This window comes from Malania oleifera, chromosome 10 (genome assembly GCF_029873635.1).
Source record: "Malania oleifera isolate guangnan ecotype guangnan chromosome 10, ASM2987363v1, whole genome shotgun sequence".
Lineage (NCBI taxonomy): Eukaryota > Viridiplantae > Streptophyta > Magnoliopsida > Santalales > Ximeniaceae > Malania > Malania oleifera.
In genome coordinates this window covers 42,215,181-42,241,332 of record NC_080426.1, presented here as the reverse complement: position 1 = coordinate 42,241,332, position 26,152 = coordinate 42,215,181, and the positions used below count along the sequence as shown (strand labels likewise).

The 26,152-nt window shown below is 34.9% G+C and overlaps 1 protein-coding gene across 1 annotated transcript; it reads left to right on the top strand.

Moving 5' to 3' along the window:
* Positions 1–17,568: 17,568 nt before the first annotated feature.
* LOC131165911 (B3 domain-containing transcription factor VRN1-like) lies at positions 17,569–25,668 on the top strand. Its single transcript, XM_058124074.1, has 6 exons — positions 17,569–17,941; positions 18,039–18,162; positions 19,281–19,393; positions 20,618–21,296; positions 24,849–25,042; positions 25,212–25,668. The coding sequence occupies exons 3-6, from the start codon at positions 19,286–19,288 to the stop codon at positions 25,497–25,499; spliced, it is 1,269 nt and encodes a 422-aa protein (XP_057980057.1). The 5' UTR covers positions 17,569–17,941; positions 18,039–18,162; positions 19,281–19,285; the 3' UTR covers positions 25,500–25,668.
* Positions 25,669–26,152: the final 484 nt, after the last annotated feature.

Here is a 26,152-nt window from a genome sequence, read left to right as displayed (position 1 = left end):
CAAGGGGCATGAGATTAGTCACGTGGACCGTAAAACGGACATGTGGATACCCGGTGCGTAATCCAAAAAAAGAAAAAATTGTCTTGGGCCTGGTGTCTTTTGATCACTTGGATTCCTTTTAGCCGCATCCACCTGCACATACCAACACCGCAGTTTCGAGTTTGCCCATATCTTAGATTGTCTCACTTTGAGGTCATGAGGGCCTATGCTTAGGGTGTTTTTTTTTTTAGGTTTAAATTGAGGCCCATAGTGAGCCTATTCTTGGTTTAAAGCCCAGAATTGGGCTTATTGTTTAAATTGAGGCCCACAATGGGCTTGTTCATGGTTTAAAGCCCAAACTTGGGCTTATTATTGTTATTTTTGAAAATTGAGGCCCACAGTGGGCCTATGCTTTGATTGAACCTCGATACGAGTTATTTTCTTAATTTGAGGCCCATTATGGACCTGTGACTAAGCTTGGGCCAAGAAAGCATAAGCTCCTTGCTTATGCAGACCCAATCACCCTTGGTGGCCTAGCTCATTACCTTCGGTTTTCCTTTTGGTTGCCCTAGCAAAGTCCCCAGTTGCAGCATATTCTTTTGTTGGAACCCCTTTGACTCTTGGCAACACTACAAAAAGAAGAAGAAGAAGAAGAAGAAAGTGATAGATTACAAGCCCCAAATAATAAATTTAAAAAGGAAATAAACAAATTTTGGTTCAACCGAATGCGTAGAGAATAAGAGAGAGTGTGGGAGAATTTTACAGCTAAGCAGAATTCTAATAGCTTAGGAGCCTTCTTATAAAAGGGAGTTGTGCATAAAGAAAGGGGTGAGATTAGGAAGAGAGAGTTTAGAAGAGAGAGAAGCCATGAAGCAGAAGAGTAGAGAAAATGTATCAAGGTAGAAAGCGGCATAGAGAGTTCAAAAATGAGGAAAAGTTGGTTCAGATAAAGAAGGATTTGAAAAGAAAAGGGCTCTTCGGGCATAACTCTAAACAAAGAAAAAGGAACTTGAGAAGGATTATTCGGACAGGAAGCTAAGACCTACATCTTTAGGTAGGCATTCAAGGGAAAGAGGGGAAAAAGGAATCACAAGAAGCTCTAAAAGGAATTCTCTCAAGTCTCTCTCTGAATTCATCAACTCCAATATGTGCCAAGGTAGGTTTTGATGGTTAGACCCAAATGATCAATTTTTAGTTAATTTTTGGGGTGAAATGACTAAATTCTTCAAGCATGATTGGAGAATACTGTAATGTTTAAATGGAGTTAAAAAACTAAATTTGATGGTGTGAATATGTTGTGAAAAAACGAATGCACAACAAAATAATTTGATCTTACAACGCAACACTCAACTGTGAAATATACACAAACAACAATCACACAGATTATAATGAAAGCAATAACAAAGACACAAATAGTTACGTAGTTCTGAAATGCCTACATCCACGAGAGCAATTGTCAGTATTTTCTTACTATCTTTTGTCAAAGACATGATCAAATATTTAGTTACAACATATACAACGTATATATAAAGTTCCCAAAGACTTTCCCTCCAAACCCCAACAAAACTAATGTACCAATTCAAAAATTTAAAAGTCAGCACTGGTAACTGAGCCAAACCATCGATGCTTTGCAGACATACCATCGACGATATAATATCGAGAGCAAAACCTCTCTAAAACTAGACCAAATCGTTGACGGTAACAGGGTAACCATCGATGAATTTTCCTTGCAGACACCAGCATTCTGTTTTAACCATGTTTTCTCTTTATGTATGATTTCCACTCACTATATGGACCACATATCACAACAATCTCCGCCTTGGCAGATATATGCCCCTTAGGAGAAAACTAAAAACATAAACCTACTGCTCCACCTTGGGACAATAGGTTGGGACCGCCTCCTGTCTAACAACTGGAGACATTCAACAAGTCCAAGCAATGCTTGAACTTCTTCGTAGTAAATGACTTCATCAAGATATCTATTGCATTATCAGAAGTGTGAATTTTTTCAAGTATAAGTTCACCTGAAGTAATCAACTCCTAGATCCTGTGGAACCTCACACCTATATGTTTAGTTCTCGCATGATGCACTTGATTCTTTGCCAAATTGATGGCACTCTATTTGTCACAATTCAACTGAACTCTACCTTACTGTATAGCCAACTCTTTGACTAAACCTCTAAGCCACAACGCTTCCTTAGCAGCTTTAGCGACTACCATATATTTCGACTCAGTTGTTGATAATACCATCAGAGATTGTACCATGGACCTCCAACAAATAGGTCCTCCCACAAAGGTGAATACATACCCTATTATAGATCTCCTATCATCAATATCCCTTGCATAATCTGCATCAACAAATCTCACAACTAACGGATCACTTTGTTGCTTGCCGAACATGATGCCATAGTGAGAAGCACCCCGCAAGTATCTGAAAATCCATTTGATAGCATTCCAATGTTGTCTACCTAGATTTTAAAGAAACTTACTTACCACATTGAACACATGTTCTTGTACATACCATAACATACATTAAACAACCCACAATACTAGCATAGGGGACCTTTGACATGTCTCGAATATCATCTTCCGTCATTGGACATTGATCGGTAGACAAATTAAAGTGATTCGCTAATGATGTACTTACCGATTTTTCACCAGTCATGCTAAACCTATCCAACACCTTCTCCACATAATCACCCTGAGATAACTACAATCTCCCTGTAGTTCTATCCCGACAAATCTCTATCCCAAGTATCTTCTTAGCTGCACCAAGATATTTCGTGTCAAACTCTTTATTCAACAAAGTATTCAATTGATTTACCTTAGTCATGTTTTTCGTAGCAATTAACATGTCATCAACATAAAGTAATAGAAAAATGAGAGAACCATCATCAATATTCTTTATATACATGCAGTAATCATAATCACACCTCCTGTAGTTTATCTAGATCATATAGGAATTAAAAAGTTTGTACCATTGCCTTGGAGACTGTTTCTTTCAACTCGTAAAGAGACTTCTTTAGTTTGCAAACCAAATGCTCTTACCTGGGTTTACTGAATCCTTCTGGATGTACCATATAAATCTGCTCCTCCAAATCACCATGGAAAAATGCAGTCGTTACATCCATTTGTTCCAAATGCATATCTAGTGTGTCACTAATCCCAATATTACCTGATGGAAGTATGTCGAACCACAGGTGAGAAGATTTCATTATAATCAACTCCTTTATTCAGTGAATATCCCTATTCTACTAACCATGCATTCAACTTCTCTTCTTCCGTTTCTGAAACAACTTCCTTCTTTCTATACATCCACTTGCAATTTATAGCCCTCCTCCCTTATGGAAGCTCTACCAAATCCCACGTCTGGTTCTTAAGCAATGAATGCATTTCTTCTACCATAGAACCCATCCATCTAATTTTCTCTTGGCTGAAAAGTAGTTGGATCTTTACAACTAGTAATGAAAACATAAGATACCAGATCATCAATTGCATACCTTGGCGGTGGTCTGATAGTGCGTTTGGATTTGCGTATGGGAACATTGTCAATCTACTGGTTTCCCAACCTAGAAGTCCATGCATTTTGGACACTGTAATCATTGCCTTGAGTCTCTTACTCCACCTGCACAACATGCTCATATCTGCTACAGTTTTCTAGCTTCTGTTTCTCTTCATCTTCTCCTTGAGTACGCTTCACCATGGCTTTCTCATCGAAAACCACATCTCTACTGATCACCACATTGTTTGCCATTAGATCCCATAACTTGAACCCTTTCACACCTTTTTGATATACCCTTGAAAAATGTAGCGGCTAAACTTTGCATCAAGTTTCGATCTCTCCTCACTAGAAATGTGCATATATGCTGGACAATCGAATACTCTCAAGTCGGAGTAGTCTATCATATTACCTGTCCATACCTCCTCTGCATCTTTCCCCTCTAGTGATGCCCTTAGTGATCGGTTAACCAAGAAACATGCCATACTCACAACCTTGGCCCATAAATTCTTCGTTAGCCCTGCATTCAACCCGAGACACTGAGCTCTCTCAACCAAAGTTTGGTTCATCCTTTCTGCCACACCATTTTATTGTGGTGTCCGACAAATAGTGAAACGTCTCTTTATGCCCTGCTGCTCATAAAACTCCATGAATCTTGAATCAGTGTACTCGGTCTCATTGTCTGACTAGAGGCATTTAATTCTTCTCCAGGTCTAGTTTTCTATCTCAGCTTTCTAGAATTTAAACTTAGCAAACATCTCTGACTTGTGCCGCATGAAGTACACCCAGACTTTCCATGAGTAATCATCAATGAAACTCACAAAACACATATGTCCACCCTGTGATGCTACTCTCACTGGCCCCCAAATATCCGAGTGAATGTAGTCAAGAATACCTTTTGTCTTGTGAATGACTGTTTTAAACTGCACTCTATTCTGTTTGCCAAGAAAAAAAACTTATAGAAATTCAACCTGCATGTTTTCATACCCTTCAAAATATTTCTCTTATGAAGTTCCTTTATCCCATGCTCACCTATATGCCCCAACCGCATATGCCACAAAATAGTTTCATCTTACTCAGAATCTACGGCTGCAGCTCCACCTGCAACTGTAGTGCCCAGCAGTGCATAGATATTTCCCACTAATTTATGCCCTTTCATCACCGTTAGAGCGCCTTTACACTCTTTCATAACCCCACTTTCAGACTTGTAACTATACCCGTCACAATCCAAAGTGCCCAATGAAATTAGACTCTTTCATAGATCCGATATGTGCCTTACATCACATAAGGTTCTTACAACACCATCATACATTTTAATTCTAATGTTTCCTATTCCAATTATTTTACATGAAACATCATTTCCCATCAAAATGGAACTAGAATTAACTAATCTGTAGGTGCTGAACTATTCTTCATTTTGTGTCATGTGATAGGAATATGCCAAATCTAGGACCCCAGAGTCCGTGAGACGATCCGACCTTGATGAAACAGAAAGCATATCACCATTACTGCTTTTCGAGTTTCCTTCTTCAACTATATTCATTGATTTTGAAGATCCTTCTTTATTTTTATCATTCATTTTCTTCCATTCCGGACACTCTAATTTTATGTGCCCCTTTTTATCGCACTTAAAACATCGGATATCCTTCTTCTTCTTGGAATGCAATCGATACTTATTATGATTTGAACCATTCTTGAATTTTCCTATCCCAAGTTCATGGTTTTCCTTCACTACAACCCCTTCACTATGTGAAATTTCATCACTGACCTTCATTCTTTGGTGAAAGCCCAACAATGCGCTTGTTATCTCTTCCAAATTCAGGGTTTCTTTACCACATGTTATAGTCGTAACCAAGTTTTCATACGTGTGAGACGCATGTAGGGAATTCAATAGCATTAGTTCCTTGTCATCTTCCTTGAATTTCACATCAACCTGTATTAAATCACTTATAATTTGATTGAATGCATTGATGCGTTGGTTCAAATCTGAACCTTCCACCATCTGAAGCCAATATAACTTTTGCTCAAAAAATAATTCATTCGTAAAAGACTTAGACATATACTGTAACGACCCCAAATTTCTACTATAGTTTTTTTCCACATGCTATTAATACTCTGATACCATAGAACATAGTCAAAGTCAACCCGGACCCATAGGTACCGAAAAATTACCTGTTTATACATACATGTCATCTAAGCAGCGGAACTATAACATACTTATATACAATACCAGAGTTTCACTGTTTCTATATATACAAATATATCTAAAAAATCCATCCTACCACCGACCTCTGGTACTTACCTTGCAACTGAGGTAATACCAATGAACTCCTCTATCATGAAACTCGCTCCACTCGTCTGTCGGGGTTTCCTGAAATATTTATAATGCTGGGGTGAGACACCTCTCAGGAAGGAAAATAGACTAATATCAGTGTGTGACAATGTGAGTTTTATCATATTATAAACATATACTGCAAATAATATAACTGTAATATATCTTCAAGCTGTAATTGATAACACATGAAAATCTGTACTTTTAAACATAATCTTACTATATCATAATAAATTTTTGTATCATTTAAATCATCTGTTAAATCTGTATATTACTGAAATCTTACCCTAGATGTATAACTACAAATCATGAATTAACCCCGCATGACTCGGGTTGTGCGATCCGTAGGCTGGACTTAATGCTGGCTGACCTACCAAGATAAGTCAAAAATGACATAACTACGCACGATTGCCCACCCATCCTAGCCTACCCTGTAGAGACCCGAAAAAATTATAATGATTAAATAATAAAGAGGGAGAAAAAGGAAATTGTAAAGGGGGTTATAGTAGGTCCTTGTCGACGAACGCTTTGCGTTCGTCGACGAAATGGCTTATTGGGATCGTCGATGGGGACATGTGTCTCATCGATGAGAAGATACCAAAAGACTATTTTTCAACTTTGAATTTCGTTGATGAGGAATAAACATTTGTCGATGAACTCCCTTCTTGACCTCGTTGACGAGTGCAGGTGTATAAATAGTCTAAACTCGATTTTTCTATAGGAAATTTCACGAAAAACCTCCCTCTTTCTCCTGTTCATCCCTTCCCCCTTCTCTTTAAGATTCTGGGCCGGATTCTTACCGGTTCGACGATCCGAGGCCACCACAACACTCCTGGGAAAGTTCTCTTCAAATCTACTAGAGTGGATCGTTGGTGGGGTTAACTTGAATTTCATCCCAAATTCAAAGTAAGACTTTTTATTCAATATTTGGTTTTCCCATAGTTATAAAAAATGTAGTACTCAAAGAAATATTGAAATTTTGTTCAGGGAAATGTTGTTTTTAGGGTGTTGAATGGGGAACCCTGCGGGTGTAGGACTAGACACTATAGGGGCTTTTCGGTAGTCAGATAAGGGAATAAATTAAAGCAGTAATTTTTCATGAAAATTATTATTATTTAATAGCAGGTTTATGTTTAGAAAGCATGTATTATATATGAGCATATTTGTGAAAATATATATATGGGAAAATACTGCTGTTACATAGGAATATGTATTTTTAGTATAAAATGTTAGGAAATGTGATTTCAGAACAAAATTCATGATTGTATTCAGTTTGTGTGACATGAATATTATTTTACACAAATTGTATTATGTTAAGTCAATTTTACAGGACAAACATATTTGCAGTTATTTCAGAATATATGATAAACAGTACATTTATTCAGATCAATATGTATGTTATGTTCGGCGCAAGGCCGTGATTGATAACCAGTGCAAGGCCACAGTTATGCATGTTATTCGGCGCAAGCCCATAGTTATAAATGTATTCGGCGCAAGGCCGTAATTGTTTATGTTATTACAAAATCCATAAAAATGCTATCAATCTATTTACGTTAAATAGTATATTATCATGTACTATATGTTATTAGAACCCAAATGATAGTTCAGATTAGTTTCAGGAGCACGGTACCGTAGCTATATTGTTTAGTTCAAACTTGTGCTAACTGCCCCTGCTAGTAGAGGGGGTGGGAGATGGATAGTTGATGTGACTTTCATTGGAGAGTTGTAGACGTCCAGCTGGCAGTCCGGACTACGGTGCGGTGGGCCCATCGTACTTACAAACATTTTTGACTCGGCAGTGGTCGACCACCCATTGTTGGGTCTCGCCTTTGGGCTGCACAACCCGTCATGGGGGTTAATACATAACATTAACTAACTATTCATCCTGGGTAAATTTCAGAATTACTAGTTATATTAAATGATTTTATGAACAGTGAAATGCAATATGATTTAGTATATTTACGAATGATATGTTTATTTGGTTATGATATTATCAGTTTTTCAAGCATGTGATATGTACTATGTATTTATTATAGCACGCAAATATTCATGTTGCCATACAACTGTATTTAGTTTATTTCCCTTACTGAGAGGTATCTCACCCCAACTTAAACCATTTCAGGGAACCCAGAAAGACAGGTGGATTGAGCCCCGCGCTATTGAGGTGGTTGTACTACCCCACTAGGAGGGTGAGTTGTTGAACCAGGGTCAATAGGTTTTTGTGTTAGATCCTAGTTTCATATTTTGGTGACTTTGAGGTTTGTATATACAAATAGTATATGGTGGAATGTAGGTAACTCTGGTATAATGTATCTTATGGTTTGGTGAATGAAATTTATATTTACTGCTGCTTAAGTTTCTAGTGTGTATGACAGGTGTATCCCTGCTACCCACAGGTTTGGGTTGACATTGTTATGTTATAAGTTAATGTTAATTAATATGGTTGATTATGTTGTAAATTAAGCAGGTTGTTACATGCCTATCCTACTCTCCGTCAAACCTTTAAGGGGTCAGTACACAGAGGGTATCCTACTCACCGCCTACACTTCGAGGCTAATCAACCTCCAACCCACACTTCATGAATAGTGTGGTTGCACTGTCGGCTATACACCAATCTGGTCCGCCCATCCTACTCTCCGTTAAACCTTTAATGGGTCGGCATATAGTGGGTATCCTACTCTTTGATCTGGCTAGCAAGCAATGATACCACGCTCATAACATACGTAACCATCTAGGTTCTGTTACTATATAACACATTTCACATAATATATTTCTGTTCATAAATAACATTTTCATACATCTGAAATAAAATCTAGCTTTTACATATTTTTGAATAAAAATTGTCATATCATAATTTTTGAATAAATTGTTATATTGAAATTGATCTCGGCATCTGCGCCGACTATCATATCATGACATCTGCGCCAATTATCATATCATGGCATCTGTGCCGATTGTATTATCATAATATACTATAAATATCTTAACTTCTGTACTGTTTATGATTTTTCTAAAAATTACTCTAAAATCATACTTGTTCTATGAAATAATAACATATTCTGACATACTATATTTACGTAAAACTTATACTTATGCCACACGAGTGAGTTTTACTCCATATTATACTATAACATGCTATAAAATATGTTTTCTCTGTTCAATACCAGTATTTCCAAAAATTACATTAATTCATAAATAAATTTATGAAAATACTTTGACTTAATCTATTCCCTTACTTGTTTCCTAAGAAGCCTATAGAAAACCTTAAATCACACTTATGACGTTCAGAACTCCAAACCCTGAAATTGCATTAACCCTAGTTTAATCAACTTAAACCCCAGTATATTACCATCTAACTCCTTTCCTGGGTTCACATATACCATGTAATCACATAACCCTAAAATAACTTACCCTGATTTTGGGATGGTGCCCAAGCACACCAAATCAGCAATCTGCTTCGGCTAAGTTGTAGAGAATCTCGCTGGGATCATCATGGTAACTTCCGATCATCAAAACGGGGAAAAACGGAGCCTGATCTAAAGGGAGAAGGAGGGAGAGCCGAAGTAGAAAGAAAGAGAGAGTGAAGAGAGAAATGAATTTTTTGCTGAAAATCTGATTCTTATCATATATATAGACTGCCGCCACATGGCTTCTTTGACGAGACACGTGTACTCGTTGACGAGTCAAAGAAGGGTGTTCATCGACGAAGATGATGAGTTCGTTGACGAACCCTTAATGACTTGAATTTCCTGCTCTCGGTATCTTCTCGTCGATGAGACATGTGTACTTCGTCGATGAGAACCCTGGGTTCGTCGACGAATTCTTACTAATGCTCCTTAATATAATTCATTTTCTTTATTTTCCTTATTTATTTTAATTATTATATTTTTCGGGCCTCTACATTCTCCCATCCTTTTAAAAATTTCGTCCTCGAAATTTGCTGACTATACATGTACTAACCTCTAAAGGGAAAATTCGCTGTACTTTTATTAATTACCCTCACTTATGGCAAAAAAATATCGTGGTTACACATACGGTTCTAGGAGATTACAATAACAAACCAAAATTCTTCCAAAACCCACTATATCCTATAAACTAAAACATAATTTATACACATATTACCCTGCACTACATAAAATAAAATCAAAACAATACTTACCTTACCTGAGATATTACAAACGTTTTGGAGAAATATTTATTGGGGTTAAATCTTTGAAGCTTTTATCATACACATCTTTTTCAAAGAGTGCAATATATATTTTTGAGAAAAATACACTTATTCTACTGAGCATAAATCATATTATTTGAGAGTGCATTTTAGAGCTTCATATTGTACATCTCTGCTTTTTGAGAATCATTCATATTTGTATGCAAAATTTCATTTCTTTGTATTCTAGGCGTTGCTTGAAGAGGAAGTGTGATACCCCATGGATGAAAGACTTAAAATGATTAGATGTTACTACCTATATCAATAATGTGCACATTTCTTTTCGGTAGCTTTCGCATAAGAACTCCATAGTTAAGCGTGCTTGGCTTGGAGCAATCTTGGGATGGGTGACCACCTGGGAAGTTTTCTCAGGAAGTGTGTGAGTGAGGACAAAACACACTGAAAATGACACGTGTTGGTTTGTGGGGTCAGTCATTAGTCCGATAAGGCTTGTCCCCCCTGTTGTCTGGTCTAGGTGGAGGAGAAGAGACGTAGTGCTCCCTGGTAGACCCAGGTTGGGGCTTTACAAATGGTATCAGAGCCAACACCTAGCCAGAAGTGTGATGAGATTCACATCGCCTGGGTTTGGAAATGTGGGTTCGCAACGAGGATGTTGCGTTCTATAAGTGGGGGAGAATGTGATACCCCATGGATGAAAGACTTAAAAAGATTAGATGTTATTACCTATATCAATAAGGTGCAACTTTCTTTTCAGGAGTTTTCCCATAAGAATTTCATAGTTAAGTGTGCTTGATTTGGAGCAATCTTGGGATGGGTGACCACTTGGGAAGTTTTCTCAAGAAGTGTGTGAGTGAGGACAAAACACACTGAAAAGGATACGTGTTGATTTTTGGAGCCAGTCATTAGTCCGATAAGGCCCACCCCCTGTTGTCTGGTCTAGGTGGAGGAGGAGAGGCGCATTGCTCCCTGACAGACCCAGGTTGGGGCGTTACAAAGTGTACCATCCTGTAAGGTGTACCGATTTGGCTCTAGCTTAGTTAAGTGAGTTGAGGAGACTCCACCTCATAAGGAGAATTGGTTTGGTTCCGCCCGGTAAGTGAACTGAGGAGACTCTGCCTCGTAAGGAGAACCAATTTGGCTCAGCCTGGTGAATTGAGTTGAGGATACTTTGCCTCGTAAGGAAAATTGATTTGGCTTCGCTCGTAAGTGAGCCGAGGAGACTCTGCCTCATAAGGAGTATTGTAAACAGCGCCGCTCCGCCCAATTAAGTGAGCACTTGGTGGAATCCTTGGGTTGTTGGCCTAAGACAAGGACGTAGGTAGGATTGGCCGAACCTCGATAACAATAACTGTGTCATTCTCTTTTTCCATATGCTATTTAATTTCCGCACATGTACATTTGATTATTCATAGTGTTAATTGTTTTACATACATGCTTTAAATTATTTGGGGAATTGAGTTTGTTTAGAAAAACCCAAGGTTGCGATATACTGATTGTTGTTTTGAAATTAGGGAAAAGGCAACCTAGATTTTTAGATTTCCAGTTCACCCCCCCTCTTGGGATTACACCATTCACATCATCTTGTAACCATACCATTAAGCTTATGGGTAACTTAAGGGAGGTTATGCAAGATATCAAATGTTGGGTTGGATAATAATCATTGTATAACAATCTAATGTGTATAGAAGACCTATAGTTGATCTAAAACACTTCTGTAGAAATCACCTGGAGGAAATCCCTCCGATTAGGCTAATCTATTGATCTTGGATTTGAAAATCCGTAAACTGTCGATGGTTTAGGGAAAACCATTGATGATTTGAAGTCACGAAGAAAACCTTTGTAGCGCTGCTTGAAACTGTTGACTGTTACATCCCAAACTGTCGACGGCTTGCCCTCATGGTTGCACTCTACATCTCTTTTTTGGTCCCTCGCTTCATGGTGCTTTCTACGTAATATATGTTCCACCCAGAATATGAGCCACATCCCCAACAATGAAAGTGAGGCTGCCCCTAGTAGATAAGAGTTTGCCTTTCCATTGCTCCAACTTTCGATCCACTCTCCAATATAGGGTCCCAAAATGAGATAACTCATTTCTTTGCACCTAAAGGGAGACTCAAATAGGTAGTTGGAAGTTTGTTCAAATTGCATTTAGGGATGGAGGCTGATAGTTTAGGTCCTTTAGGATTGTCCACTTTACCAACTAGATAAAGACAACTTTTAGCAAGATTGACTTGAGGCCCGTAAGCGCTTCAAAGCATAAAAATAAAGCACTCGACCACTTGAGCTCCTTATTTGAATCCTTGCAAAAAAAATAGTGTTGTCGAAAAATAGAAGATGGGAGTTATTTATAGAGTTACCCCTATTTGAAATAGATACTCCATTGATAATTTGGAGCTCGTAAGCTTTGGAAATCAACTAACTCAATCCTTTCATAATAAGAGTGAAGAGAAAAGGCAAAAGGGGACTACTTGTCTTAGACCCCAAAAACTTGAGAAAAAACTAGTCGAGTCTCCATTTATAAGGATTGAGAAGGTTGTAGTTGAGATACAACTAAATATCCAATTCCTCCATTTATCTCCGAAACCCATGATTTTCAAGATGTTTAAAAGGCAATTCTGGTTGACATGATCAAAAGCCTTCTTTAAGTCAAGCTTGCAAATGAAACCAGAAGTCTTGTTGTTTTTCTAGAAATCGATACATTCGTTAGCCATCAACGAAACATCTAAGATTTGCCTATTAGAAATAAAAGCTTGTTGATTAGGAGAGACAATAGATGGTAATACCATTTTGATTATGTCTAACAAAGTCTTTGCAAGAATTTTATATTAGGGGCCCAACATGAAAATAGGTCCAAAATCCCTTGTTGGCCTAACATGACTTACTAGTCTTGTTTTGATGATAACAAATAAAAGTTCATTTAACATGTTTTGTTACAAGTGATGAAACTTCAAGAATCAAGTCATTAAAGCTCAAATTCAAGTGAATACAAAACACATTACAAGTCTTCGTGAAAAAGATATGAAAGCTTGAATATCATAAGAGCATGAGTATCAAAGAGGAATTGCTAAAAGCTTAGAGGTTTTGAAGCTCAAAGACAAGATGGACTAAACCAAGGACAAGTATAAAGACTCCAAGTTTAGAATGTATCTTAAAGTCTTAAGAAAGTCTCTATGTAAGTACTTCATTCAAATGATGATTAGATTGAAATTGAAGCTCATTAGGAATCTCATTGACTTAAAGACCATGTTTTGAAAAATCCTAGAAAATACTTTTCAAAAGTCTTAAATTATTTTTGGGAAAGTAAAAAAGCAAAAAGAATTTGGAAACAAAATTGAAAAATCAGTTGTTTGGTTTGTCTAGGCGACTGACAAGGTTTCCTAATTGACTGACAAATATTTGAACTGATTTTGAAACAACCCGAGAGGACTTAGGCGACTGACTCGTGTGTTCTCAGTCAACTGACTTGTTCTAATTTTGAAAATCTCACTGTTTTAAATGGATCCAAGCGACTGACTCCTATTTCTCAGTCGTCTGACTCTTCAAGATTTTAAATTTTAAACATAATAGGAAGTTTCCAAATTTGATTTTTTGAATTCTAAATATTATAAAAACTTGGGAAACACTCCAAGTCACTTAGGGAACACGAAATACTCTTGATTAAGCATCTATAAATACTCCCCAAGGCTAAGGATTCAAACACACCAAACAATTACAACATTCAAGCTTTCTTGCTCTCAAAACTCTCAATACTCTCAAAAGCTCTCTTGTGCAATTACTTTTTGAATTTCTTTACTGAGGTTTACTGGGAATCTCTTACAAAATTCCAAGCCTACTTTGAATTCTTTCAATCTAGAAAGAAAGCTCATGGTGATATACTTCTAAAGGCTTTAAATTCTTTCAATTGTTATTTTGAATTGAAGTATAATTTAGTGCTTAATTGTTGTACTAATTAGCTCTTGTTGAGTGTGTCTTTGTACACCAAAACTTGTTCTTGTTTTGCAGACGGTTCAGGTTCTTGAATTGTTGTTGGACAAAGCATGGGGTATCGTTTGGAAAGGGGAACTTTAGCCTATTGAAGGAAAGATTGTAAGGTTGTTCCTGCTCGTAAAGGACTGGTTATAGTGGAATCTTTGGGTGGTTTAGCCTAAGGCGAGGACGTAGGTGGGTATAATGGAACCTTGTAAAAACTCTTGTCTCACTCTCTTCCCTACTCTCATTTAATTTTTCGTTCATATAAACTGCGTGGTTGGATTTTAATTTTTTATTCTTAATAACTATGTGGATTGGAAATTAAATAAACCAAGGATTAATTTGATTTTGGGATTGCGGAAACCAAAAGGGAGTACGTTGGTTGATTAATAAAGTTGCGGAAATCATAAAGGGAGTACGTTGATTGGTTAACACCCAAGACTTATTAACTGAAAGTTTATTTAAAGTCTGAGTTTTTAGAAGAGTGTTGAAAGTTTGAATTGGGTTTCATATTGAGAAAACAGGTACACAAATAAAGGGCTTCTTATCAACAAACATATATTCTTAAAGTCTACTTTGAGTTACAAAAGTATTGAAACTTTGAAAGCATTGCTGAATTATTTATCTATTGTGTTGATTGGATTGTGTTGAGGTGTTGAATGAGATATTCAACTTGGTATATACATTCATAAAGGTTTTGCAAAGTTAATATCCAGCTGAACTTGTAATTAAAAAACAACTTTACTTGAGTAGTTGCTGAACTTAAAATAAGTTAAGAAAGAATAAATCAAAGAAATTAAAAAGAATTTTTAAAATCCCAATCACCCCCTCTCTTGGGAATACACTTTCCTTTTCATCCCTCATATCTCGTACTTCTTTTTTTTTTTTTTTTGAAATTCAGACAATGAAATTGGACTTGAGACTTTTAATTTTGAATCTTATAATGCACGAAGAGAGTACAAACAATGTCCCTAACGACTGCTCCATTTGGTTGCACTTGATGTTTATAAATGAGTTTTGTAATGCTTTTGGCCTAGAATATGTACTACATTTACTGTATTTCTAGGTAGAATAGTTTCCTAATTGGTCATTATTTATTTCTAAGCTCAATGGTGCATATTTGACTGATCGGTGATGGGGATTAAAAGAAGATCAACTGCCACCAAGTCTAGGCCAAACAAAGGATGATCTTCGCCTAGAATTTGAATTGCTTTTATTTCTTTTATCCATTTATCATTTACATCTTAGACACAAAAGGACTAACATCCAATTTTATAATTTTAATTCATGAAACATGAATTTTGAATTTTGAATTTTGAACTTACATTTTTCTAAGACTATATTTGTCAAGTTATTGCAAAAATATATTTATATTCATAATTAAGATGTGTGTAGTTATTTAATTAGTATGAAAATTTTATGTAATAAATACTTTAAAATTTTATAATTATCTAAGTTTGTTTATCTAACTTATCAGTTACTCATTTATTTTTTAAATATTTTTTTTTAATTTTTTAAATAATAATATAATCATATTGTCATACTTATGTCAACTTTTTGATTTGAACTAGTCGAAGTAGTTGGACTGGTCAACAAAAAACTAGTTAGATGTCTGATTTACTTAGTAATTCGATTTTCAAAATATTGTACATAGCTAACTAATTTTCTATTTAATTTATCAAACTGGTGCATTTTCCTAATTAATCTTATCGCAATTTAATAAAAGGGTAAATGTTTCATTTTATTAAGGTAAAATTTTTTTTTTTTTCTATGTGTGTTGACTAATGAAAGATTTAGTTTGTTAACAAAATTAAATTTGTGAAATTTTTAGCAATATCCATAAATTCAAGGAGTCTCCTCATATTCAAAAAAATTTAGAAGATATTACTGAATTTAGCAATATCCATAAATTCAAGGAGTGTAACGTCATATTCGGAAAAATCTAGGAGGTATTATTGAATTTACCTTATAAATGAATATTGCTTATCTTATGACTAGCTAATTTATAACTACTTACATCTAAAACGATCATACCCATAACTCTATAGTGTGCACTTTTAACATCTCAAAATATTATCAATTAACAAAGAAAAAATAGTTAAATCACAAAGTTAACAAAACTTAACAAAGTTAATAATTATTTAAGTTTATTAACAAAATAATTGAAATCTTACACATAGTATGTTTCTTATTGTATTTTGGTGTCTATTTCTCATTCTTTAAAACAACCAGTATAACTGGTTATGAAAAAAATAAATTTATAAATTCATAGTTTGAAAAATTAAACTTATGACCAAATCAATAAAGTCATAATAATAATAATAATAATAATAATAATAATAATAATAATAATATACACCTTTCATAGTAATTATTATCATTACAAATTATACAAATATGAAATGGTAATTCAACTAAAATTTGTTTAAAAACAAACAAATACTAGAATGATGAATTTGTATGTTCATATATGTTCTCGTAAACATGTAACATAAATTACACGGGCGTGGCTGGATACGAATAATTTTGTGTAAGATATTTTTATAATTCCTAATAAAATTTAGAAATTTTAAGAATAAATTAATAATATATTATCATAATAAGTTTACAAATATTATAGCATGAAAATTGAAAGTTATTTATAAAATTATTATTTATTTAAAAATATAGAATTCAAACATATACATCAAATGCTATTATAAAGTTATGTATACAAAAATAGGTGAAAAATATTTAAAATAAAGAATAGTATGCTATGTGAAATATTAAATATAAAATTTATATAACTTTTTTTTATATAAAATATAATAAATACACATATGTTGTTCATTCTTTAACTTATAATTAATTTATAGTGTGGTAGAAAGTAAATGTTAAGGGGGAGAGAACATAAATTAACTAAGCTAAAAAGTAAAAAAATAATGAATTATTATAAAAGATGTAGAAAATAAATAGAGTCGAGGCAGAAATAAAACCAACCATTAAGGCGGTATTGATAAACAGAAATAAAACCGTCCATTAAAGCGGTATAAATATATATAGAAATATGTCAGTTAGTTAGAGTTTCGTACTTAATGTGTTATAAAAGATGAAGAAAATAAATAAAGACGAGACCGAATTTTTACGTGATTCGGTTATGCCTACTCCACAGGCGGATGAGATCAAAACTTCACTATCATGGAAGAAATTTAAACGATATGGATCTGATCGTATACAAAATATTTCTCCTTATTTCTTTTATATCTCTCATCTTTCTTTTTACTTCTATTTTTCCCTCTTGTTCTTTTCCTTTTTATATGCTTCTCACTGCAAGCATGCAATATGTATATATATATATATATATATATATATATATATAAACATACTATATGTATATCACAAATGAGAGGGAGAGGGTACCCTTTTATAGGGCAAGAAGAGGAAGATGAAGGGTTAGGTTCATAGAGATATGAATTAGTGTTAAAATATAGGACAGGTTCGTAGAGATATGAATTAGTATATATATATACACTAATATGGGGCAGATTCATAGGGACATGGGGACATCCACCTATATTTCATAACATGAATTATATAAAATCTATTAAGAGATATTACACATGCCTGCATTATGAGTCTAATGACCAATACATTAACGGGATTGCAGTTTTGAAAGATGAGACCTGGGTTATAGAAACTAGCTTTAAAAAGATTAATAATAGTTAACTGAAGAAAGGAAGAGTGGAGGAAATTGGGAAAGCGAGTAGCAAGCGGCAGGAGGAAGAGAAGAGGTAAAGTTGTAAGAAACTGATTGCAGTATGAAAGCAGAGGGTTGATTAATTAATGTGAAGAGGGGTTCTTGCTATCTACCGTCTTCAATACACTGCAGACTCACGTCCCGCCATGCGCTTCGATTTCTTCGATGCAGCCTCATCACTGCAGGGCACGTCAACCACCATACTACCTCCACTGAAAATTACCATCACCGTTGAACCTAGTTCTTCACACCAATGACGTTGGACTCTCTCTCTCTCTCTCTCTCTCTCCCTCTCTCTCTTTGGGAACCCTTTATTACTCTGAGATCTGCTCTGATCTCTTTTATTCATTTGCAGATTGATGAAGTTCCACTACTCTCCACCATTATCGTTTGCTCTTCCTGCTATGAGAGCCTAGTTGACTGTGATACCATATTTATGAACCTCCCATATCAACATAAGGCTCAATAATCTTCTTCTGGTGAGCTCTTGGACTCTCTTCCCCTCTTCTTTTCTAATTTAGTTCGAATTTGTCTGAAGGTTTCTTGAGTCTGATTTGGTTTCTTATTCAATGTCTTAAATTGTAACCTATATTATTCTAGATTTTGATCTCTGTATTGCTCATAACCTCTTCAAAGTCCAATGTGCTTCACAACCATCGCCTATAACTTAAGACTTCACATTGGCGAGGTTTGATTCTCTATTAGACTTGTGGGTGCGCGTGTGGTAGTCGGGCAAAGGTTGTGTTCTGTTGGTTGTTTGTTGATTCGTTAACAAAAGGACTCCTTTATCTAGTCATGAGGTTTGAGTCTATATGATTTTTGAAGTTATTCTAGTTAAACCAGAGGTCTTGTTGTTTCTCTAGAAATCGATACAGCCATTAACAAATCATCCAAGATTTGCCTGTTAGAAATAAAAGCTTGTTGATTAGGAGAGACAATAGATGGTAATACCTTTTTGATTCTGTCTGACAAAGTCTTGGCAAGAATTTTATGTAAGGGGCCCAACATGCAAATAGGTCTAAAATAACTCACATCCCGAAGTCCCCTTTTTTTTGGAATTAGGACAAGGAAGTTGGACTTGAGACTTGTTTTGAATCTTCCATGGTTAAAAAACTCATCAAAATCCCTCATGAAATCAAATCTAAAGGTGCCCCAGCACCTATGGAAAAGGCCAATCATAAACCCGTGAGGACCTGGAGATCGATTAGGTAGTACACCTATTTATACCAACATAGATTCTAAGGTTACAAATAGTAAATTCAAAATAATAAATCCTATTAATAGAAAATGTTTCTAAATATTAAAATCTAATAATAAATGAGAATGTTTCATGACACTAAAGTTCCAGCTATTATAAAACTTTATAATACACCGAATCAGTGTTAATGCCGAAGCTTCCTTCCTTCTTCACCAAGGAATACGCCATTATTATTGTGATTTTGCTTCGTACTTTGGGACTATTTCAATTGCAATTACTCACCTCTAACCGACCACTCTAATCGATTCAATTAAATTTTACTCGGTATTATAACTCCATTTAAATCCAAATCAGTCAATCGGAATTAACACGCCATCACAACTCTGTTTACCTGCACAGGATCAATGCCTCCTCCCAGCTGTGGAGACGGTGACCGGTCAAATTTACCGGCTGGGGAAACATTCAACTTTTTTAAGATCATCCGTCCCACTGACATTCGAGATGGAAAACTTGTAAGCTATTTTCCTTTCTCTTTTATTTTTAGATGCAGTGTTCCTCATTTTTTCCCCTTCTAGATCTTTTAGGAACCCTTTTTGAGTATTTGAAGCTATTGCATAATGGGTTAGACAGCTGATTAATCGTGAATCGATTTTCCCTAACAAAAAAGTCGAGTTTTAGAACTGATTCGAAGCAGCTGGTTGCTGTTTCTATGCTTTTATGTTTACATTCAAAATTGGTTTTGCTGTTAATGAATGTAGGAATAATTTGTCATATATTTAATATTTAAATCCATAATACAAGATTTTAATATCTGTGTGTGTATGTATTGTATGCATGTATGTTTTTATATCTATATACAAATTACTAAGTGTATGTATATCCATAAATAAATTACAAAGATACTTTTTATACATTATAATATTTAGTTAAAACAGAAATAATTAACAGCAAAACCTAAACAAAAATTTACTACTTTTCCTATTACTAAAATTTTTTTGAAAACAATACGTATGCATATATATATATATATATATGTATGTATGTATGTATGTATTATATATGTTAATGTGCATTATGTATATATATGAGTATGTATGTTTGTATATATGTATTTATTGGCACATGTATATATATATATTTGTGTCTTTCGAAATTGGGTGTGGCTGTAAGCTTTTATTTCCCTTCCAAAAGGGTGCAAGGTTTGACCTCTCCTTTCTCTGCATTCACAGAAAATATTTTGTAAGGAACCAGGTCAACCCAGCCAATCCACTGAGCTGCCTGGTATCAGTTGGGTCGATCCTGGTTTACCTGTTTCATGATATCACCCAGACCGAAAATTTGGCTGGTCTACTTTGGGTTTTGTAACTAGGCCTCTACAAGCTTTGTGGCTACTAAGATGATATGAATCTTGCCCGCTTCAGTGTACTCCATGGATTGGTATAAAATTTATTCTGGAGCTATTTCACACAAATTATAGATGAACTCTTATTCAGTGACATATGAAGTGATTAGGTTGGTATCTTCCCTAACCTCTTCCAGGCACTTTTGCATGGCTGTGGGGGTTAAGTCCAAAACTTGCCAAAGTATCTATCCTCTGCTAAGTAAAACAAAGGGAATTAGTGGGCTAAACATTACTACAATGTTGTTGTTACAGTCCATTAGTTATGCTTATATGACTGCATGCTCACGCTTGTATTTTCCATCAATTTTATCTAAATAATTTGTTTTTCTTTCAGCGGTTGCCACCAAAGTTTGTTAGGAAGTATGGAAAGAAACTTTCAAACCCTGTACTCGTCAAGGTTCCAAATGGCTCTGTTTGGAAAGTGGAATTGATGAAATGTGATGGTGGGGTTTGGTTACAAAATGGTTGGCGAGAATTCTCCAAGTATTACTCTATAGGTCAAGGACATTTACTAATATTCAAATATGAAGGGTTTTCCCGTTTTCTTGTAATTATTTGTGATATGACAGCTTCAGAGATAGAATATCCATTCAGTGAGACAAGCCATAAAGATTCTGATAATGTCGTGGAATTGGGAGCACACGTGGAGATAGTTGAGAATGATGCCTCTGTTGAAATCCTGGGTGAATTCCCAATGTGCCAGAAAAGTCACTGTGAAGAATCCATTGTCGTTGGAAAGTTGAAGGCACCTAAAGTAAAGGAAATTGAAGATGATTTATCTGTTGAAATCCTAGAAGATTTCCCCACATGGCAGAAAACAATGGGAAAACAGCCATCACGATTTCCCTGTTCTCAGATGATAAAACCTGAATCTCCTAGTGAAACTGAGATTGCTTCTGCTCTTCGAAATCCAGTTATGAACTTTCAACAGAAAGATCTTCAAGCTAACGGGATGAAACTGGCAGGGTCAAAGAGAGACTTGGATGGGCATAAAGTCATGCAAGATTTGGCAGGTAGTATTTTTCAATATATTTTTGGTAAATAATTAATTCATTAACTGGAAAGGTCAGTAAATCTAGAAAGTTGGAAGCTAAAAGCATAATGACTCCAGCCTATGCTCTGTCACTGCATACATTAATGCATATATGAAAAATTTTGAGAGTTATAAACATCTCCAAATCTGATTATATTATTTTCTAAAATGGCATTGACAATCATCAAGACCCCTATGGTTTCATTTTGAAAGATATGACGATTTTTTACCCCAACCAAATAAGATAAACAGGAGTCTTCACTCTGTAGCTAAGAGATTGGAGCTCTAGGCTTATGTTTAACCCAATTAGTCCCATTCTTCCGACCTCCAACACTTCTATTTGATTAGCCTTAAATACTTTGGTAAAAAAAATAGCTAACATTTGAAAAAACAAATGAATATGTTCTGATTGATGCTTGCATAGAAACACGGAAATAGGAAGCAATCAAGTAAGTACCAACCATTGTTCTTGTCTCTGTAACCTTCTCCTCGTGTCTGTTGAAGAAAGAGGTTGTGGCTTGGAATCTGAAATAAAGGACTGCAAGCATCAGAGGAAAGGCTGTCTAGAAAAACTTCCAACCCCAAGGATGCTGTCTTTATTTGCGTTGTGCAAAGTGAGGGTGTTAACAATGTCAATTCTCTTCCTAGTTTGAATTTTTCAGAACAATTGAGTTCCATTAAAACAATGTAACTCCTGCATTCTTATGCAAGCTAGACTCTTGTATTATTCCATCCCCATATCTATCTACAATTGAGCCAAATGGAAGCCAACTATTGTACCATAAAAAGATGCTTCTCCCATTCTGAATTTGATACTTGCAATCTTACCTGTTGTTTTTCTTTAAGTATTGCATCAAGTCCTTGCTACGAAAATAATTGATACTCTATGTTCTGTTTCTGATTAGGTAGGTGTGCATCCATTGTACTAAAAGACTAGCAGCCTTTTAATAAGCATGCATAAGCTTTTGGCAATGGCAATCCTATTCCATGCATCTTGACCTTTGTCACCAAGACGTCCTTCTGCTGATTTGAACAAATACTGCCCTAATTCACTAAACACAAGTTTTAAGTTTTCAAATGCTTCTATTTCTAATAAGGTTGGTGAGCGTTCATTGATCCCAGAGTAGGAGCCTTTGTGTTATAATAAACTTTCTCCGCTGAAGATAGCGTACAAGAAACTGTTTGGATTCTGAATTAGGCACTAGGTTACTGTTGACGCGCAACGATTTTAATCTTCCAATCAACAAAATAAATAGCACCAAGAACATTCACAGAAAAAATGTAGATGAGAGATTTTACGTGGTTCAGCAAGATTGCCTATGTCCATGGAGCATGCACCTAGAGAAAAATCCACTATGAAACGATAACAGTACAAGATCTGATCAGATTCTCCCCAATCCCAGATTCCTTGTACACCCCTTCACCTATCAAACCAGTGAAGAAAAAAAAAATCTTCTTAGATAGAAAGCTCCCTCTAGCTCTCCTTGCACAAAATGACAAGCAATACACTCTTTTGCCCATGACTTACATATATATGTCACCACACAAACGTTGGATTTAGAGACGATCCAACGGCTGTGATAAAAGTCACAATAAATAAATAAATAAAACATATTTTTTTAATAGTTATGTTAACACCCTTTAGAAAATAGGACAGGAATCAGAGATGAGGTGTGAGAGGAAGAAGAAAAAGAACATAGAGAGACAGTAAGAGTGAGAATACGCAGCAGAGGAGGCAAGTTATGACTCCTAGCCAAAGCAATGTAAAACTAAAATATATTATTGTTAGAGTGAATTTAGCATAAGACCTTTACATCATCTTTGTTAGCCTGTTTGTAGAGATTTTAAAGAACTTTCGTTGCATTTGAGGGCATGGATTTCAAACCTTGGATTTGGATTTAGGTGAATTTTGACAAATTTGAATACAATTTTATATTGCATCATATCCAAATTCAAGGCCTCTACATACATAGGGTTAATTCTAATTTAACTACTTGAGTTTGAAAAGATCTCTTTAAAAGATACAGAAGAATAAGAAAATAAGGATTAAATAAGATTATGTTAATCAATGCATCCTGCGTTATTGTGATCATGATCATGCATTTGTGGTACAACCATTTTGTACCACAAAATGGTACAAAATGCCTTCTCCTACTTGTAAAATATAAGATGTTTTTGTCTCCGAAATAAAAATAACTTACACTATCTATACTTTTATATATGGTGTATATTTGGCTGATTTTCATCAGTTTTTAGGAATGTTTTGTCCTAATTTTAAAAGGCAAGAATATTTTTATCCGCAAAATAACATTAGCAATAATTTTATTTGAACTTCATTATTTTAAAAATTTTTGTTTACTTTTAGAAAGTAGATTCTTGTCCACAAAATAATATGTTATATTCTCAAATTTACTCAAATATAGGTTTACATTGTTATTTTTAGAATATTTTGTCATGCTTTCAAATGATCATTTCTCCACAAAATGATTTACACTTCTAACTTTTACATATGGCATAAATTTATAGGAAAGTTGATAGTTGTTTTCTATACTTTTCTACATGAACTTGATCATTTTATTCAATAATATTTTGAGATGTTTGTGAAATAGGATTATGATAGGATATATATATATATTTTTCTTTTTTAAAGAGGATGGGATTATGATAGTTGCATTGCTGGTTTTCCGTGTTGAGCTTACCCTTTTCAATCTAAGAGTTTGATCTTTCGTGTTGTGCTAGATGCATTCTAAAAAAATGGTTTAAACCTTTTTGTCCTTTAATTTTTGACTCTAAAATACTGATTTTGAAGAAGACTTTGGGATGACTGGCCATTTGTTTTAACGTACTAGTTGTTCGCTTGGGTTTTTAATTTATTATGTTTAATTTTAATTATCTTTTTCTTCGAATATTCTGTTTACCGCTGGCATTGTTCTAAGGTATAGGGAATTGGCTTTATTGCAAATGGAGTTTGGCATTTGAATCATTGACTGCTGAATTTTTTTGGCAGGTATAATGCATTTTCGGAATTTATCATGATTGTGATCATGATCATGCATTTGTTGTTAGCAGTATGATTGTGATCATGATCATGCATTTGTAGTACAGCAATTTTGTAATAAGCATGCATAAAATTTTGACAATGGTGGCTCAGTACCTTAGAGATACATCTAGCCTTTTAAAACCCAAGTGATGGATAACTACCAATGGAGAACGATAGATGTTTATATTGTAGCCTAATTTTTTTGAACGTGGGAAATTCTTGTAATTTTTGAAATTCAATTAATTTAGGTTTAATACATGTATTTTAAATGCATTCAGATTATTTTATAGTTTTCTGTTTTAGTTGAATTGTTCTGTAATTATATGTTAGTTTGTATAAATAGTGTCATTGAAATCGACAGCAGATATCCAGATTCAACCAAGAAAACCTTTGCAGAAGTCTTCATTTAGTTTGTACAAAATGTTTATATATTTGTTATTTGGATTCAAGAGATCCAAAGGCACTGTTGCATTATCTTGTGGGTTTTTACAGGTGGACATAGGTATGTTAAAGAGGAAGACAATGGAAGTAGAGACATGGAGTGGAGATCCCCACAAGCAAAGTTTCCAGAAGGGAGCAGGCCAGCTACTGTCAAGGAAGAACTCACAGCCCTCCCTTTCAAACCTGAAAACCCCTTCCATATAGTTACAATGCGACCATCTTATGTTGGTGTTGGATGTTCGTTGGTAAGCTCATAGCAGAAATCGTAGTATCATGGCACTCATGATATCTATATTAAGTGAGATAAATGAGTTGCTTTGAGAATGGAATATTCAATTTTCCTTTTTGTTGTACTACTGGTTGAATCTTTGTGGGTTCAAGAACTAAAACCTTTTCCCCTTTTTTATTTTGCAGCGTATACCATTGAGATCTATCGAGGGTGTTTTTAGCAGAAAGCGTGGGGAAGTAACTCTTCAGGTTTCGGATGGGAGAACTTGGCCTATCAAATACTCTGTTAGAGTAGGTGGAGCAAATTTGGGTTCTGGTTGGAAGACATTTGTGCTAGATAATCACTTGAAAGTTGGTGATATTTGCGTGTTCGAACAGATTAAGGGCCTTAATAATTCACTGAAGGTTGTCATGTTTCGAGCTTGTGAAGATGGCACAAACTGTTTCCCAACCGTGCAGAAGTTGGAAATTTGAATCAGAGTAAATGCTCCATATTTGTGGTTAATGAGACTGGTAAGTCTGATCGCAAAATAGAACTTTGAATTTTACCCCATTTTGAATCAGAGTAAATGCTCCATTTTGAATCAACGATATATTGTACTGGAGTTTGGTGGTAAATCTGTCTTCTGTTCCTTTCCGCTCATGTTGGCCTTGATACGTTTTCTGATAGGAGACTGATCCATTAGATTACCTGTTTATATCTTAAAATCAATGCTACCACATATTTTGGTATGCTTTGTGGGAGTAGTTTTCCTAAGCAAATTTCCTAACGAGGCTTTCCATCAACTAATGCAAATGGGTTCATCTCTACGTAGGTGAAATCTAGATTTGTAAAATGTGAGCATGAAATTTAATTAAGATTTAAAAGTAGTGGTTTTTTTTTTTAATAGAAATAATGAATTAATCAAATATTACTCTAGAAGAGTAATAATTTTTTAAAGATCTTTAACCAAACTTAAAAAAAAATATCAAATTATTTTGATAAAATTATTTCCCATGTCATCTCAGATTCACTAATCAATTCTTGGCTTCCTACCAATTGAACAACTTTCTTTGTGGGTATGCTCAATACTTGAATATGAGATAATAATTAATACAAAGTATATGTAATCAAAAGTATCATGATT

Coding starts and splice junctions, on each gene's coding strand:
- LOC131165911 (XM_058124074.1), top strand. CDS start 19,286: ATGCCTCCTCCCAGCTGTGGAGACGGTGACCGGTCAAATTTACCGGCT. Junction 19,394..20,617: donor ACATTCGAGATGGAAAACTT/GTAAGCTATTTT, acceptor TTTTTCTTTCAG/CGGTTGCCACCAAAGTTTGT. Junction 21,297..24,848: donor AGTCATGCAAGATTTGGCAG/GTAGTATTTTTC, acceptor GGGTTTTTACAG/GTGGACATAGGTATGTTAAA.